The sequence below is a fragment of the Canis lupus genome, chromosome X (assembly GCF_003254725.2).
Source record: "Canis lupus dingo isolate Sandy chromosome X, ASM325472v2, whole genome shotgun sequence".
In the NCBI taxonomy this organism is placed as follows: domain Eukaryota; kingdom Metazoa; phylum Chordata; class Mammalia; order Carnivora; family Canidae; genus Canis; species Canis lupus.
The window spans coordinates 3,542,888-3,561,314 of record NC_064281.1 but is presented as its reverse complement, the minus strand read 5'-3'; the positions used below and the strand labels follow the sequence as shown (position 1 = coordinate 3,561,314).

The 18,427-nt window shown below is 43.0% G+C and overlaps 1 protein-coding gene across 6 annotated transcripts in view; it reads left to right on the top strand.

Moving 5' to 3' along the window:
• The window catches only part of NLGN4X (neuroligin 4 X-linked), a 306,762-nt gene that overhangs the window by 78,083 nt on the left and 210,252 nt on the right, over positions 1–18,427 (top strand). For all 6 annotated transcript variants that reach the window (XM_025435839.3, XM_025435843.3, XM_035711464.2 and 3 more), the window contains one exon: positions 2,155–2,943. In XM_025435839.3, the coding sequence (XP_025291624.1) occupies positions 2,472–2,943 (472 nt within the window). In that variant the 5' untranslated portion in view covers positions 2,155–2,471. The remainder of the gene's footprint in view (positions 1–2,154; positions 2,944–18,427) is intronic.

Here is an 18,427-nt window from a genome sequence, read left to right as displayed (position 1 = left end):
GGTAGATGCTCAACCATTGAGCCACCCAGGCGTTCCAATCTCGTTTGATTCTTAAACAGTTATAAACAGATCAGTAAAGGGAGACACAAAGAATGTAAATTCCTTGCTCTAGACTTGCTCAGCACCAACACCTGGCTGACTTCAGAGCCTGTGCATGTTGTCTCTGTACGTATGGTTCTTTTGAGCGCATCCACGTTCAGCATCCCAGCACCTTGTGTTTATAGAGTGGGCAATGTGTCTGCCCTCCACCTCTGCATATTGCCTCATTCCTGCTCTCCACACCCCATGAGGAAGGCATGACACACCATTTACGTCAAGTCCAGGCTGGTGGGCTCAGTTCCTCAGCTCATAGAGGTGGCATCTGAAGACCCAGGTCTTTCAGAATCCCAAATCCATGGCGTCTCCTTTTATCGCCAGGGAGGCTCCAGAAGGAACAGCTAATGTTGGTTCAGAAGCAGAAGGGCTTTCAGGAAAACAGAAAGATTCCAAACATGTCATCACCCCTTTCTTGTTCTTGTCTGCCTCCTAATTATTCAGAAATTGGATCTCCGTGTGGCAGAAATCCAGACGTTGTCTACAGCAGAATTCAAAGATAGAAGCAAACACATACACCCAACATTTGGTGTGATGGTATTTTTCACTTTCGACATTACAACCCAGAGTTCGAGGGCATTTTCATTCAGGTCTGATGGACTTGGCCCAGGAGGTCATGGGCTATGGATTTCCCCCAGAGGTGTATAGCTCCGTGACAGATCCATCTCTAATAGGTTTCATTAAAACAAAAAGCAAAAAAAAAAAAAAAAAAAACCCAAAACAAAAAACCAGAGAGCTTATTGATGTATTCCACTCAACTGTCCACTTAAATGAAATGTGTAATTATACTCAACCCCAGAAATACTCTGAATCACCCAGAATATCTTTTGCATTTGTCCGTTTTCGAGTTGAGGAACGCTCTATTTAAATGTATACTGTTTGCAACACTTAATGTCATGTTTTCCATCCCTCATGGATCATGAGCAATACGCTCCCACTCGTGCGCAGCATTCTTTTTTTTTTTTTTAAGATTTTATTTATTTATTCATGAGAGATACAGAGAAAGAAAGAGAGGCAGAGACACAGGCAGAGGGAGAAGCAGGCTCCATGCAGGGAGCCCGACGTGGGACTTGATCCCGGGTCTCCAGGATCAGGTCCCGGGCTGAAGGCGGCGCTAAACCACTGAGCCACCCGGGCTGCCCCATGCACAGCATTCTTTACTGTCCTAAGAGGAATGACTTACCTCGTGAGAGTCCTATGGTCCATATTGAGACAGGTCTAGGAGGTCACACTCAACGGGAGGGTAACTCAGGTGTACCATCAGCTTTTAAAGGAAGCAGCAAAAACAAACGAAAATAAAGAAAATGGGCTGCGGGGTGAAAGGTTTAAGGTGGATGGCTTACGTGGCGATCGGGATGGCCCTATCAATGCTTTTTAATATTATGAATGATACCCTGGGAGGACAAGCACTGCAGCAGGTACTCGCCATGTACCGTCTTGCTCAGGTTTTATGAGAAACTGCAGTTTCAGGCTGACGCTGTGTGTAGCCTAAAGGTATGTGCCACTGAGTAGCCCGAAAAGGTTTAGAATCCAGAGCCTACACCTTTTCCATAAGGTCATGCTTGTTTTGCGTAGCTGATATGTATCCGCATGTCATAAAGCCAGTTTGGCCTGGTCCCCCGCGTCTCCTTTTCTCATACTCCAAACCTTTGATAGGCTCCATCCATATCCCCTTAGGGAAAAGTGGCAGTTTCCTTAGACATTTGAGAGACATCGTTTTGGGGGGTACCTGCCACTGAGTGGCCGGCCTTTGTAAATAAGACTGACGTTGGGCGACATTGTTACCGTCATCTGAACGAGATGTATAATTTTTGTTTGTCGACTCAACGGAGACTTGTTGCATGTTTTCTAAATGTGGTGCAACATTCCAGGTAATGGGGAGCCGACCAAGAATTAAGGCAAGTCGTGTTCTTGCCAGAATCTACCACGTGAGGACATGGGTAGGCAGATTCATCAGTGAATGAGACTGTCATGGGGAGATGTTGAGGGTTGCACGGAGCAGATGGGGTCGCATGGCTTCCCTTGGCTTCATTGTCCTCATCTGCTTTCTTTCCCCATTAGGCGGACTGCTGGGCCTCGGACTGTTCCTAAGGAATCCTCAGCCTTGGGAGGCGTCGGATGGTCACCGCGTCCTTGGAGCCTCACACTTGCTGGAATTCACTTCCAGGACCAAGAGAGGGCTGCCCTCTCTAGCAATGGGCTGCCGAGGAAACAGCTGGCTTTGTTCTTAACCTCGGGCTCTGTCTATGACCCATCCCGGAGGCTCCTGTCTTGGGCCCTCGGCTCCCCGGAAAGCCCTCTCTGTCCGCAGGCTCGCTTCGTGGCTTCATTTGCTTGGAGTTGTGTCCCCCAGGCCCCTGCGGATGTGGCAGTGAACAATGTCGAGACCCAAGGGACTGTTATGGCTGCCAGTGTTCTTCACCCCAGTCTGCGTCATGTTGAACTCCAACGTCCTCCTGTGGATAACCGCGCTTGCCATTCGGTTCACGCTCATTGACAGCCAAGCACAGTATCCAGTCGTCAACACAAATTATGGCAAAATCCGAGGCCTAAGAACACCATTGCCCAATGAGATTTTGGGTCCAGTGGAGCAATACCTGGGGGTCCCGTACGCCTCGCCTCCCACCGGAGAGAGGAGGTTTCAGCCCCCAGAACCCCCGTCCTCGTGGACTGGAGTCCGAAATGCCACCCAGTTCGCGGCCGTGTGCCCCCAACACCTGGACGAGAGGTCTTTGTTGCACGATATGCTGCCCATCTGGTTTACGGCCAATTTGGATACTTTAATGACCTACGTTCAAGACCAAAATGAAGACTGCCTCTATTTAAACATCTACGTGCCCACGGAGGATGGTAAGTACTTTATTTAAACAGAAGACCGCACCTGCCCACTCGCTGTCAGATTTGGCGGGAGGCCTGTAGAATGTCCTGTGCGTGATTTGTTTCTTCCACAACCCGTTTATTTATTTATTTTTTCATATTCTGAATGCAGCCGTTACCCTAACCTGTAAATCATTACAGTTGTATTTATGGAGCATCTAGGAAATGGACAATGCTGTAATTAATGGCTTCATTATAGTCATCCGTGGCCTTTTTAGCGGGGTTACAGTGACTACTGGCAATTGGCCACCGGTGTCAGCATATAGTGCTACATATTATACCTGCATTCATCCAACAGGAAAATGAAATCTATAGAAAACAATAGAATTAAGAACATTGTCATGCTCAAGTTAGCAAACTGAAGATTATAAGGCAGTTTCTTTTGCTTTAATGACTTAAGATTTTACCTTTTTTTCCCCTTCTCTCTCTCTCTTTTCTTTTTTTTCCCTTCCTTCCTTCCTTCCTTCCTTCCTTCCTTCCTTCCTTCCTTCCTTCCTTCCTTCCTTCCTTCCTTCCTATTGAGTCTTGAAAGAAAAAGTGCTGATTATTTTAAATATAGAAGCAAGGGGTATTTCCATTTCATGAAATGGTTGGAGTTCATTGTTTAGAATCTGTGTTGCTAACACCTTGTTTCCTCACAATAGTCACAGAAATCCAATGGAAAATGTGTGTCCTTCGATGATTCTAGCTACATTAGGAAATAGTGTGCTTGCTTGAACGAAATGGCCCCTTTGTTTTCAATAACACAGCAGTGAAAATCTGGTAAAGAAAAAAAAACCAATAATGTTTGATTTATTAATTTAATCCAATGGTAGTAAAATTTTATTATCTCCTTCTCTGTGTACATTTCAGATGAAAAAAAATTTTATAAAGGCTAACCAAAGTCATACTACAATGTGAACACATTTCTCATTTACCATTTGCATATGCTATTTTTAGACAAGGAAAGAGAAAAGCCTGGAATGTAAATCTTGCTGGAATTAAAAGAAGTGATTTACAGGAGTCATAGACATCTGTCTACGGTAGAAATGAAAGTGTGTCCTTTGTAACTTTTAGGGGAGAAATTTCATTTTGTTTGTTTTATTTCCCTTTAATCCTCGGAGGATGATTTTTCAGTGGATGGCCTGAAACAAGCGATTATGTTACCCACAACCTCCAAAGTTGTGCAGGACCTGCCGTATTGTGCTTTCTCCATGGAAATGCTAAAAGGTAGCTCCAGTAACGTGTCATGGAACAGCAGGCCGCGGTTGTCGGTTACCGAGATCCCGAGAACACCCACAGAAAGGAATGGAAAGATGGCATTTTGTTGTATCAGCTGCCTCTGGAGGGTGGCCGTGGTGGTTATGGTAATAGACCGCACAACTGTCCTGCAAAGTCTGGGTCCGAATGTGATGCCAAGGAGTGAACGTGGCCCTTGGATGCCGTAATTGCACACAGCATGCCTTGGGCATGGGTCTGGGGAAAGCCGACTGTACCCACAACCAGTGAGCACTATGCCTCACTTCAGAAGCCACCTGGGTCATGAGCTATGCAAATAAAAAAATAATAAAATTAAAAATTAAAAGAAGGAGAAGTGGAAAAGAACCAGGAGAACAAAAAAGGATAAAATATCAAAATTTCTCTCCCACGATCCCTGACCTGCGGGTGTGTAGGAGCTGGTGGCTTTCCAAGGCCCCGTCCCTGCGCCCCCTGCATTCCCGGACAGGTTGGGCCCAAGGAGACCGCCTGCGGAGAGAAACCAGTAAGCTCCCTGATTACAGAACCACCGCAGAGGTGCAACTGTGTGGCTCGAAACCATAAACAATTTGGCCATTTCATTGCGGTTCAGCACTGAATAGGAATTTAGGAATAAAAAAATGTGAAAAAAAAAAAAAAAAGAAAACTGTGAAAAATGCTCCCCAGTGGAAAAGTAGTCGAACCGTTCAAATAAACCCAGTGCCACCTGTTTACATTCCCAGGTTTTTCAGAGTGTGTTTGCCTATCGTATCTTGCGGGGTCTTGACAGGAGAATCAGGAACCCAATAGGGCCTGAAAGGTGGAATCTGTTTTCCTACAATATATAAATATTGGAATTTTGCTGGTGAGTGAAGGTAGATGCTTCCAAGTTTGTACAAACTACAAATCACAGCCTGTTGGGGCAGGAGTTTTTTGGTTTTCTTTCTTCTTTTTTTTTCTTTTCTTTCTTTTTCTTTCTTTCTTTCTTTCTTTCTTTCTTTCTTTCTTTCTTTCTTTCTTTCTTCTTTCTTTCTTTCTCTTTCTTTCTTTCTTTCTTTCTTTCTTTCTTTCTTTCTTTCTTTCTTTCTTCTTTCTTTCTTTCTTTCTTTCTTTCTTTCTTTCTTTCTTTCTTTCTTTCTTTCTTTCCCTTCCTTCCTTCCTTCCTTCCTTCCTTCCTTCCTTCCTTCCTTCCTTCCTTCCATCTTTCTATCCTCCCTTCCTCCCATCCTCTCTCTCTCTCTCTCTTTCTTTTAAATACTTGCATCCATTTGAGAATCAGTGTGGAGCTTTAGCTATTTAATTATTGGTTATTCACTTAATGAAATCAACTCCCCGTCCTTAATAACACATTGAAATGATGGCATCGTACTGATTCCTCCAAAGCCCTCCCTTTATGGGCTTAGTTTATATCCATGCATTTATTTAACGGCGTACGCAGCAATATTGGGTATTCGGAGTTCAGAATTCCACTTTGATACTTCAGTTTTTTAGATTTATCTTTCTGCATCCCTCAGAGAGCGTGGGCGATGTGCAGGCACAACTTCACTTGACTGCCAAAAATACTTCTGAGGCTCTTCTATGTGCCAGGCATGCTTTAGATGTTACGATTACAACAGACATGAGAACTCCTAATTTGGGGAGCCACACACTGTAGGCAGAACATGGCCTCCCCAAAGAGGCCTCCATTCTCATCCCTGGAAGCTGTTACTCTCTGGCCTTCCGTGGTAAAGGGGAATGAATTTAGATAGCAGGTGTATTTATATGTGCTTATCAGTTGACTTGACAGTAAAGGGGGTATATGTTGGATTACCTGGAGGGGCCCAGTATTTGATTACAAAGCCCCTCAATTGTGGAACAGAAAGATAAAACACATCAGAGCCAGAATGCAGCTGTGTAATAAGGACCCAGCTGAGCTTTCTGACTTTGGGGATGGGATATAGCCAGGATGTGAGAACTGTGTGGGCAGCTTCTAGAAGGTCGAAAAGACCAGGAGATGGATTCTCCCCAGGGGCCCAGGAAGCCGCATAACCCAGCTCACCACCTTCATTTTAGCCCCGTGCAAGCTCTGATCTATGAAGCTGTAGGGTCATACCCATTGGCTGCCTCCGAAGCGCTCATGTTTGCGGCCTAGTGTTAACAGCACTATTTGAAATGCACGGTAGTCTCTACCCTCAGTGAAAACAAAGAAATGGCCAAAAAATTGTGTTTGCTTCGAGCCTTCTGAACCCCTTCCCATTAGAGACTCTTCTTTGCTTCCCTTTCAACCTCAAGTATGATTGAAAAAACACTTTTACCTTAATGCCCGGTAGTTAAAATTTGCTGCTCCTGCACATGCCTGCCAAGGAGACCATGCAGGCCCCAGTTTGTGGGGAGACACTTTGCAGCTTTGAGGCATTAACCTTATAGTGTACGTACCCAGTCTTTTTGTTCACCGTGTTAGTGTAGTGTTAGGGCAAATCCTACTAAAAGCCATATTTAGGAAATACAGTGATTTTGCACAGGGACATCATAAAGAGACCATTTAAATTTACCCAGGCATCTAAAACTAATTTCCAGAGTCCATGTCAATGAATGACCTACAGCAAAACATCCAAATTGTCCTTTTATGTCCATTAAATCTCACGCACGACGACGGCCGGACCTCTAAATGGCTTCTGGTCCTGCTTGCACCCATGGTAGCAAAATATTTTGGGCTCCTTGCTCTTCCTCTCTTGACCTCAAGATCTGATCTGCTCTGGGCAAAGTGATTCGTTATGCTTTTTTTTTTTTTTTTTTTTTTTTATTCTTCATGCTTTGTAATGTAAATTTGATTCTTGATTCCCTCCTCTGGCTGAGCTTGGAGGAATAGCCCTAAGCACGTGCCTGCCTGGATTCAAAATTTGTCCCCTTAGCAGCTGAGGGACTGTAGGCAGGTTGCTGGGCTTGTTTTGTTTTGTTTTGTTTTGTTTTGTTTTTTTAGGTTGCTGAGCTTGTATGAGTCTCGCATTTTGCTGTGTGTATGACTGAGATGCGCTGGGAGGTTAAGGCCTTAATCCATATAAAGTGCTTACCCTCGTATCCTGCACACGTAACCACTCAGTGGTCCCATGTTAGTGGAACATAATTAATCGTCAAAAAAGGAAGCAGAACATATCAGCGAAACTGCATGTGCATATGGGGTCTAATGCAAATATTAATCCCATGCCTAATATATGTTTATTATCTATAACATAATTATTGACCGTAGTCCTGGACAGGTCAGCTGGAGGAATAGGATCAAGGGACCATCATTTCTGACAGTACTATGACTTTAGTAAAAGGAAATATAATTTTTTAAAAGAGCAGAGAAATTATTCCACTCTGCTTTATTCCTGAGCTTTGTCATTTTCAGCCTCACTTGTGAAATGAATTTCCAGCATCCTATGTGAGTTACAGAAATTAATCATCAAGAAAGCATTAAAATTCATTTCTTGGAAGAATGCCTTAGAACATCCAAAGACAATACTACTCCTCTCTTTATGTGAGATAAAGGAGAAATTAATTTCCTTTCTCTTCTCATCAAGGCCCAGATAGTCCAATTGTATGCAGATAGTGACAAAATCCAGGTGACACAGTAAAACTTAAGTGAGTTAACACAATGAGACAGATGTTTTAACCAGTCAACATCAGCTTGCAACTATGTGAAAACAATTCAACGATTGCCATTTTCATGTGTCACCCGGATGTTTGACGTTTTATAGACGTAGCTTGTAAGGGAAGATAATTATGAGAGATTTATTAGACAAATATCGGCCTGACAAGGATTCATTGAGTGGAATTCAATATTTTGTGAAGAAGGTTAAACTGGTGTGGATTTCTGATAACACGCATTTCTCCGCCAGCTTAGAAGATCTCGCCCATTGGAACATAGAATCATACCCTTATTGAGGGTTAAGGAATTATATATGTTTAGGAAATACTATTTCGGTGGCATGAGTTATGCTTGTTTGGAAAATGTAGCAAAGTCACTCCCTAAGAAGAGAATGATTCCTTGTTTTCCATCCGATGAACTGTAACTCCATCCCATTTGCAACTTAGATGTTTCTCACAATTAGAACAAGTCTCCATTATGTAGAATGTGTTAAAAACCCGACTTGCCATATGGTGCATATCATAAACAATATTACAAAAAAAAAGGCAAAAAACAGAACAAAAACGTTTAAGATGGAAACTGGGCATGCGACTGGCCACCTAGAATCTGTCCATTTTCGACAATTTGCTCGTTATTTACTTGTTCATTCTTACCTCCAAGGACACCGGATAGCTTTATTTGTTGCCAAGCGATACTGCTAGTTTGGACACGGTCGTTTATTTTCCATATTGTCTTGGCTGAGACATTAAACCTTCTCAGTGTTTAGTAACCTCAGCTATTAGTAATAATAATACGACTGGTATACCTCCCCTGACTGTTTAGGTTAGAGCAACTTTGGAGTAAGCCTCTGTAGAATTGTAAAGTATGACTAACAATAGAATTATAAGAAAAATTATGAATTGAAAAAGATCAATAGGTCTCACATTTAATTTCACGTGAATTTAATATTAATCTTACGTGATCGTTCACTGGAAGATTCAGTTTCTTGGGTAGGATGGTTGGGAGTAGCTCCTAGCCTTCCCACCATGTGTTTTCATTCTCCTAAAGCGGGCTGTTTTCGTACTGGGTTTGTTTCACATTCCCTCCTCTGTGAGAACCCTTCTCCTTGGTACACTGACATCCAAATCGTAGCAAAAGTGACCAGAAGCCGAGATTTCCTTAGTTTTGGATTCAAGGACCACAGATGCGTGAGATGCAAAGCAATGGCCCTACATAAATAAATCAGACCTCCAAATCACATACTGAACTCACAGGCGACAAGCTGGGGGGACATCTGAGTGGTCTCTTCCACCACTAATACTTGTTAAGATACATCAAGACGAGGAATCTCTATTTTATTAATTCAATCGGATTGTTCTATGTTAGGTTCAGAAAAATAGGTTTCCACAACATGGGAGCAGATTTTTTTTTAAAGGGGAAAAAAAAAAAATCCCCTGTTAGATTTTGCATAGTTGACTATTTTGGATATTTGGATAAGTGAAGCTGTATGGTGTGTGTGTGTGTGTGTGTGTGTGTGTGTGTGTGTGTAAGGTGTTGGAGGAAAGCCAACAACAGATATCCACAGTTGAATTAAGATCAAGTGCGGTATGGTTTCTGGAAATGTCCAATTGAATGTGGGAACTACTATCCTGCCCCCTCCTCTCTGAATTCCTAAGCCCTCGGACATCTCAGTTAAGCAAAACACCCACCCTCTTGTTTGCTGTGAATGGGGTCATGAGCACAATACTTGGGTTTGCCGTGTGGGGAGAGGGTATTCCCATCAAAAAAGCTGGAACACCGCTTTTGGCTCTTCTTAAGCAAAGGAGCTTTTTGTGATGTGTTTCCACAAGATATGAAAATGTTTGTTAACTCATTCTTCCTTAAATTGGTGTCTTCAGCTACATCTGCTTCATCTCTTTTGGGACCTAATCCTCACTCCGTCCCAGAGTGAACACCCAGTATTCACCTAACATCCCATCCACCTGCTATGAGTTGACTTTTCATCCCAACTCACGCCATGTACTCTATTATAATCTCCTGATCTCAACTCTGACTCTTTGTCTTTTCTTCTCTCTTTCAATCCATACTCTCTTTAGAGCCTTCTTAGCAGATTCACTTAAAAATTATTGATTTGAAAAAAATAAAACAATAAAAATCATTGATTGAAAAATGACTCTTTGCACTTACCGTATACAAGGCATTGAGCCAGTCCAAGTGGTGATACAAGGAACTGGAAGCTCTTTGCTTGCAAAATGAATGAGCCCCAGCAAAACTCGAATTTCAGAAAGGATCAGTGGGCAGAAGAATTCAGGGAGTTCTCTAGGATTTCAAGAAGAAAAAATAAAAAAGTAAAACAATCTGTAAGTTGATGTGTTGCATTGAAGATCCACAATGGAAAGTTTCCCACTGAGCCTGACACACATACACAAGGCATACGCACAAATGTTGTGTGGCGAGGAAATGGTTTCTGAGTCCCCCACGGTAAGCTCCTTGTTTATTGCTTCTCTAGTTGGGCCAAGACATAAAAAGTGCAAAAATGGGGAGGAGGGAGAGATAAAACCTAACAAAATGATAGGAAGGTGCATCGATAGGATAATCTAACATGCAAAGCACTCACTTGGGTGTTTTTTTGCATTGCTATATTTTTGATATCGGAGGATTCATAACTGGAATTCCATCCCAAGGAATTCTAATGCACATTTTTCTTCTCAGCAGACTGTGTGGTGAGGTTAAATCGAAGAATATAAGGTCCTATTCTTATCAAACTCAAATGTACTTTTATCTCCCAAAATAAAAAAAAGAAAATTTATTAAAAGCGCCTGTCTTCCCCCAATTTTTTATCTACTGAAATACCTTCGTCACTGTTTTGTAATGTATCCATCCAGATAATATGAAATACACTTATATTAATTTTGCATATCTAAAAATAGTTTAGATTCAAAAATAGTAGCAAACCACAGAGAGAAAATTGCATCCCTCCTAAGAAAATTTAGATGTTTGAAATATATCCACTTAGACTAGTTCTTTCCTTTTGAGCTTAAATCACATAATAATGAGATCAAATTCCACTGTAGCACGTTTTACAAGTTGTTTGCATTTCACCCTTTTTTTTCTGAAGACTTTATTTATTTATTTGAGAGAGAGAGAGCACAGAGGAGAGGGGCAGAGGGAGAGGGAGAAGCAGACTTTCTGCTGAGCATGGAGCCCACGCGGGGGCTGAGATTGAGACCTGAGCCAAACTCAGACACCTAACCTACCGAGCCCCCCAGGTGCCCCCATCCTTTTTAAAAAAAATTTTTTTTAAAGAAAGAGATTTTGGCATGTTGAGTACCATTGTTAAAGTTTAGCTGGGGTAAGTGATGGAACCAAGTAGGACGCCCATCAGAGATTTTGGAAGAGCTTCCCATGGGAGGACCTGGAGGGGTCGTCACATGCACGGTCTCCTGCGATGCCATACGTCTCATGCTTTACACTCTGAAGCCCTGTGCAGAGATGCAGCCTCCTCCCGTGTGTTCTTAGTGCTTTGATGCCAGCATTATTTTATAAGGCTATACCCCCAGTAGACTGTAAAACTTTTTAGAAATTATTCAATGCTTTCCACCTTCTGCAATGATTGCTGGGCATCTGTTGTGCTCTGGGCATTGCCTCTCGGACTCCACCCACATGGAGCTGACGCCCAGGAGAGAGAGGCACACACACAAGGAGCAACAGCCGAGCTGCCAGGGACCACCCCGGGGCTCCTGGCATTCCCAGTGCCTCCCTGCACCGAACCACCCTCAAACCAGTGTGGGTACGAGCAAAGCTGAGACTCACAAAGTAAGACCATAGCAAACAAAACAAAGTCCCTGCTTTTATCAGGCTAGTGAGGAGAGGCAGGCGGTATGGAACACATATGCAAACACCCAGTAGGCTGTAAAGCTTTTATAGGCAGGGGGACGCTGCCGAGATGGATGAATGAATGAATGCATTGTCTGCCCGCTGGGCACGCACAGCACAAATGAATGAATGGGGAGCACCTGGCCATGCGGCCGTTTTTTGAACATGGCCAAGAAAGACTTTTGGCAGCTTTATGAGAGAGCTCATCACTTCATTGTTAGAAAGGGTTGGTGATCTATATGCGTGAAATCTACCAACAGAGCTGGAGCAATTCTGGATGCTTCTTTCTCTCACTCTGTTGCTTGGAAAATCGTTGAAGACAAGGGGGTATGCCCTTTCTGTGCAGTCTTTTACAAACATCCTCAAACAGGTCTAACTTCCTCCTGCAAGTGCCTTTGAGACTCTCCCATCCTCCTTCCTAGCTCACTGTGCGTAGGCTACCCACTGATTGGCTCTCACAGGGAGGACTTGGTGTGAGTGATGACTGCTGATGTCGACCAATAGGCATGCATCTGTTCTCCATCACAACATATGTTCTCAATATACCCAGAGTTGATGTTAGATTTTTTTTTTTGATTTTGCAAATGCATGAAGCTCTTGGCTTATACATATATTGTGCCTGAAAGTCACATGTTCTCTTAATTTTTTAAAGAAGTATCCTAGGGAACGACAAGATTTAGAAAGTGGTAGAAAACAGTATCCCTCTACTTGCTATGAAAAACTGCACACTCCGGGATGAAAGGATTTGCGTCTGTGGCTCAGATACCCCCTCGGGATGTTAACTGCATAATCTTTACCAGTTGCCTGGCCAGAGTCTGTTTGCTGCATGTTGCCCTAAAATTCCAAGCCCCAGAGGTGTTACAAGGGAAGGCAGCTTAAAATCATGATAGAACAGCCAACAAGCTAATTGGTTTGGAGTTTTGAGGAAACAGCACATCTCCTGCTTTTAAATACCATTGACTATGACTTGATTTAATGGCGATGGACTCATTTCCAAGAAATTAATTAGAGTTCACAGGTTAGAATTGAGATGAGAAGAATCATCATCTTAGAAGCCTTTCTCTAGACTTAGGGGAAAATGAACTTCCTCCAGCGTTTTCTTCTACTTAAGGCTTTGTTGTTATTGTTACTGTTGTGGTCGTCACTGTCAACCACAGCAACATCATCATCATTGAACTTAGATTATGTCTGAGGAGATATTATGAGAGAAATCTGGGGTCTATGAGATTTGAAATTGTTGTTCAAAGACTGCAGGGTATCAGTTAGAATAGTTTATTTATTTTTTATTTTATTTTATTTTATTTTATTTTATTTTTTATTTATTTTTTTTAGAATAGTTTAAAGAGGTTTACAGACCACATCGTGGCTATTCATCCTTCAAACTTATCTCTTGTAAATGGGTATTTGAGTTGACTCGTATTATGGGTTAAACTGTGTCCCCTCAAAAGGATATTTGAAGTCCTAATCCCTGGTGCCTGTGAATGTCAGTCTATTTGGAGATAGGGTTTTTACAGATGTAATCAAGGTAAGATGATGTCATGCAGGATTAAAAAGGACACTAAATCCATTTTGACTGGTGTCCTTAAAAGAGGAGACACAGGGAGGAAGACAGACAGAGATACATGGACAGAACACCACGTGAAGGTGGAGGCAGAGATGCGAGAGATGGATCTACAAGCCAGGGACCACCAAGGATTGCTGGGAAACAGCAGAAACTAAGAACTGAGAGAGAGAGAGAGAGAGAGACATCATTGTCCCCCGGACCCCAGAGAGGAAACAAACCCTGCTGCCTCTGTAATTTCAGACGTCTGTCCCACTAAACACCGAGACAATAAATTCCTGTTGCTGTAAGCCATCTGGATTTGGGTCTGAATCAACACTCTTAGTAACCTGGCACTTTTGGTTTATCATTGGCTTTCTTTTGTCTCCCTGTGATGCTGTTTCCATGTGGGGAAACAAAAAAGGTCAGCAGCATTTCCCTGTGATATCACTCTTGAGCTCAGAGAAGCACATTGGCCTGAGATGATGCCACTGGCCCAGCTGGGGTCACAGGCCGACTCAAACCAATCTCCATATCTAGGGGGAAAGCACCCTTGGATTGGCATGGCCTGGGTTAGCATAATTTCTGAATGAGGACAGGGATGGGTGAGTCCAAGAGGACCTAGCTTAGGGCCCATGTAGGAAAGGTAGCTCCCCAAAGGAAAACCAGATGCTAAGCAGACAAAACCCACTGACATCCATTACCCTCCCTCGTATTTGGGATAGTAACCGGACAAAGACTGAAATGGCTTCAAGGGCAGAAAAACGTTACCTAGGATCGTTCTTTTCAGCTCAAAAGAAGAATCTCAGGATTGGGAAATTGGGAAAGCTTGTTTATCAACTGTTGCCGTTGTTGTTTTGTAAGCATTGGGACCCTCTTCGTGATGTAGAGTGATGCAGTGGCAGGAATGTCTGGCACATCAGGAAATTTATATTCAGACAACCCTGAGGCAGCACCACTTTGGGTACTGCACTCCAGAGGGATGTCTGGATCTGGAACCTGGTCTCTGGTGGCAAAGCAGGGGTAGCATGAGCTATAACCCAGGTAGAGAACTTGCCCTGAAATGAACCAAGCTGTTTAGGACAGGGTGTAACCTACTGTGTCTACTATTTCTTCTAAGCATTGCAGCTAATGGGTTACGTTTACTGAAGGAGTACCCAATTTAGAGGGTTGATTTAGGGGAAATGAAATTGCATATGAACGAATTTCAGCCCAAGCCTTTAGCAGGGGGAAGAGCTTGGTAATAGTTGCATTACAGGGCACTGGACAGATGGCCGACAAGGTGGCATGCAGGGAATTCTCTAAGAATCCCATCATACTCAGTGGCTTCTTCTGCTCCCTGGGCATCTCTGAGAATTTGAGGTGGGTGGGTTCTCAGGATGGTGGTAAAACCCGGTCTTCAATTCTCTTGCAGCTCTGTAAATGCAAGTAGGCCCCACCAGTACCCTTACTTCATTGCATTTCTTTGGCCTGTTTGCTAACATTTCCTCCTGTAGGAGTCCCTGACATTAAGTGCGGTTTATAAATTTATTCATTCAGCAAATACTTCCGGAGCATGTTCTCACCGTCTGGCCACTTTGCTGAATGTGGTACCGTGCTTTCCCTTGCAGATCGTACAGACGTGGGATGGACGATGAGCCAGGATTACTATTTCGTATAATCAGTGCTGTGATGTTGGGGAGATGTGGGAACATCTGGGAGGAACATGTTTCTGGACTCAGAGGTCAGAATACACGAAGGAGAACTTTGAAGGACAGCAGCTGACCCTGGTGGTGGGTTAGGGGGAATTCAGGTGAAGGGGACAGCGTGGCCAAACATGGAGCCTGGAGGCGGATGTTAATGTTGATTCTCTTGGCTGAGCATGGTTTAGGAGACTGAGTAAGTGAATTTGAAGTGTTGGCTTAGCCAAGCATCCAAAGTACAATCACTGCTGTGGTTAGTTAATTGCATGGTGGCATGCTCCCATCGTCACCCGAGCTACAGAGACTATTGGCAGATGTGATCTTATAAATGATCTTATAAAAATGGAGAAACTCAACAGGGACAAACGTTCAGCTGAAAGAGGGCCTCACTTCCTTTTAGAGATGTGAAGTGAGCGAGGACAATATGAGTCATAGGCTGAATCCGTCAAGCTGCTGCCTGTTTTTGCAACAAAGGTTAATGGAACACAACCCTACCCATGGATGTGCCTAATTTCTGTGGCTGCTTTCACAGTACACTGGCAGAGTCAAATAGCTGCAAAAGAGGGCATATGGCCCACAGAGTCTAAAATACTTATCATCCTGCCCTTTATAGAGAAAGTTTGCTGACCCTTGATGTAAAGGGAAATCTTCATGAAGCCATTTGGGAATCTTCGAGTGAATACGCAGAATGACAGAGTCCAGAGTTGCAGGCCTTAGCACAATTATTCTCAAACTAGCCAGGAACTTTTTCATATATTGACTCCCAGGCTCCACTCAGGCTGCTACTGACTCATCAGTTCTGAGAATGGGCCCCAAGAATTAGAATTTTAATGACTGTGAAGGTGATATTATGTGATTTTGTCATATAATAGTCATAAGAAGGTATGTTTGTATGCGAATTATAGTCATATTTATGGGACTCTATATGACGGCTAATGATATGAAAAATAGTCATAAATAGGACCTCAGAAAATTGTACCTGAAACCTTATTAAACCAAATATAAACAAATACTCCTTTCTGCCATTAGGAAAAAAAATAATGAAACCCATTAAAGAAACCATGGTCTGTATAGCCTAGACCAAGGTAAATTTCTGGAGGGACCTCTAAGAGCAACTAGTTGCAAAGTAGATTCGTAGGCAGTTAGATGGTTAGCTAAGATCCTTAAAAACAAATTTTAAACAGAATGCTGATAGAACAGTGGCCCATGGGCACAGCTAACCCATAAATGAATAAATATAGGTAGTATTACTAGTAGTAGTAAATAGATGATGATTTTGATAATAGTGTCAGAAAAGATGGTGGAAATGAAGATGATGATGGTGGTGATTATGATGGAGGTGATAATGAACATGATGGTGATGATAATGGTGATGTCATGATTTTGATGAGAGTAGCCATGGTGATAGCAATGAAGATAGTGATGATGAGTGATGATGATGGTGATGATGATGAGTGATTTGGTGATAAAGTTGATGATGGTGATAGTGATTACGGTGGTGGTGGTGGTGGTGGTAATGATGACGGTGATGGTGACAGCAATGAAGACGATGATGGTGACTTTTGTGATGATGATGATGATAGTGAGGGAGATGATATTAGTTGTTATTCAGCGAATGAGTTTTTTTTTTTTTTTTTTTACAGCAGACACTTTGCACTAAAGCTTGTGCATTTTCTATCAGTGAGTGCGCTTAATAGCTCTCTAAAGTGCCAAGTCACAAATGGAAAACATAACACCAGGAGTGGTTCATCCATTACTTAAATTGCCCAGTGTGTAAAAGGAAAAATCAGAATTCAGATCTAAGTCTTTCTGAGAGTTTCCCAGGTAATTTTCTTAAGAGTTATTAATGCAATTTAATAAAAGCAAACACCATTTTACTGATAATATTAGCAGAGACATAATAAAATAATATTTAGCGCTGAAGAGGATGTGCACGCATGACTTCTTTTGGTAGGCATTTTTATCAATTGGCATATAAGTTTTTGGAAAAGCAGTAAAACAGTATGTGTGAAAAAAATGTTAAATATCCATGACTTTTGAACCAGTAATTCTCTCTCAAGAAATCCATTTAAAAATAATGTTTATTTTATTTTCTAAAAAAGATTTTATTTATTTGTTCATGAGAGACACAGAGAGAGAGAGAGAGACAGAGACATAAGCAGAGGAAGAAGCAGGCTCCATGCAGGGAGCTCGATGTGGGCCTCGATCCCGGGTCTCCAGGATCACACCCTGGGCTGAAGGAAGCGCTAAACCACTGAGCCATCCAGGAATCCCCGTATACTGTGATTTTTTTTAAAAAAAGATTTCATTTATTTATTCATGAGAGACACAGAGAGAGGGAGAGACATAAACAAAGGAAGAAGCAAACTCCATGCAGGGAGCCTGATGCGGGCCTAGATCCCAGGACCCCAGAATCACGCCCTGAGCTGAAGGCAGATGCTCAACCGTTGAGCCACCGAGGCGTCCCTAATGAAATGATTTTTAAATGCTCCTAGAGATGAATGCCTAAAAATTTGTTTTAATATTATTTACGATAGGAAAATAAGAGATAAATAAAAAAAGATGAGATATAAGTTATGACATATTCTTGGAATGAAGTCATGCTCAGCCTGCTTTCATTTATTGCACTGAAATATGGGCTTACGATAACACGTAACGTAGCAGGGCAGATTTGCTGGAGCCACAGAGTAGAGAATGGCGAGCAGAACCAGTCTGCCTTGAATTCCCTCCTTCTGGACCAAGGTTTACCGAGTCCAGGTCTTTATCATGGGTCTGTGTAGAGCCAATTAGGATCCTTCTGCGGCTCCCACACCCAGCCAGGGAGCATAATCAGCTGGTGCCTGCGGCCAATCCAGACCTGGGCATGTGATGATCTGGAGCGAGGATCCTCCTGTGGCTCCCACACCCATCAACAAGGCCTGCAGCGGTACCAGCCAATCCCAGAACTTGGAGCATGGTGGTCTGGAGCAGTGGAAGGAAGAAGGTAGAGACAGGAACACACCTACTCCGGAGCTTTGACAAGGGATCTCCTTAGAACTCACTTCCTGGCCATGGAGAAACCAAGAAGGGCGAGCTCTGTGTTCAGATCCCACCTCCTCCTTGGTGGCTGGGTGGCTTGCAACCCGTCATGAACCAATTCCAGACCAATCCTCCATTCAAACATCTATACGTTCTTTGTACCTGGGTCCGCATGGCCTGCAAATGTGACTTAATTGTAGAAATATGTGAATACCGTCTAATTCCTGGTCCACCTAGTTGCTCTGAGGCTGGGTCTTTTTTTTTTTTTTTAACATTTTTAAAATTTATTTATGATAACATTTTTTATTTATGATAGAGAGAGGCAGAGACACAACAGGCAGAGGGAGAAGCAGGCTCCATGCACCGGGAGCCCGACGTGGGATTCGATCCCGGGTCTCCAGGATCGCGCCCTGGGCCAAAGGCAGGCGCCAAACCGCTGCGCCACCCAGGGATCCGAGGCTGGGTCTTAATAAGAGAATATCTCAACTTGGAATATGAGCAGGACCTCACTCAACTCTTTCCGGAACCCCGTCCTGT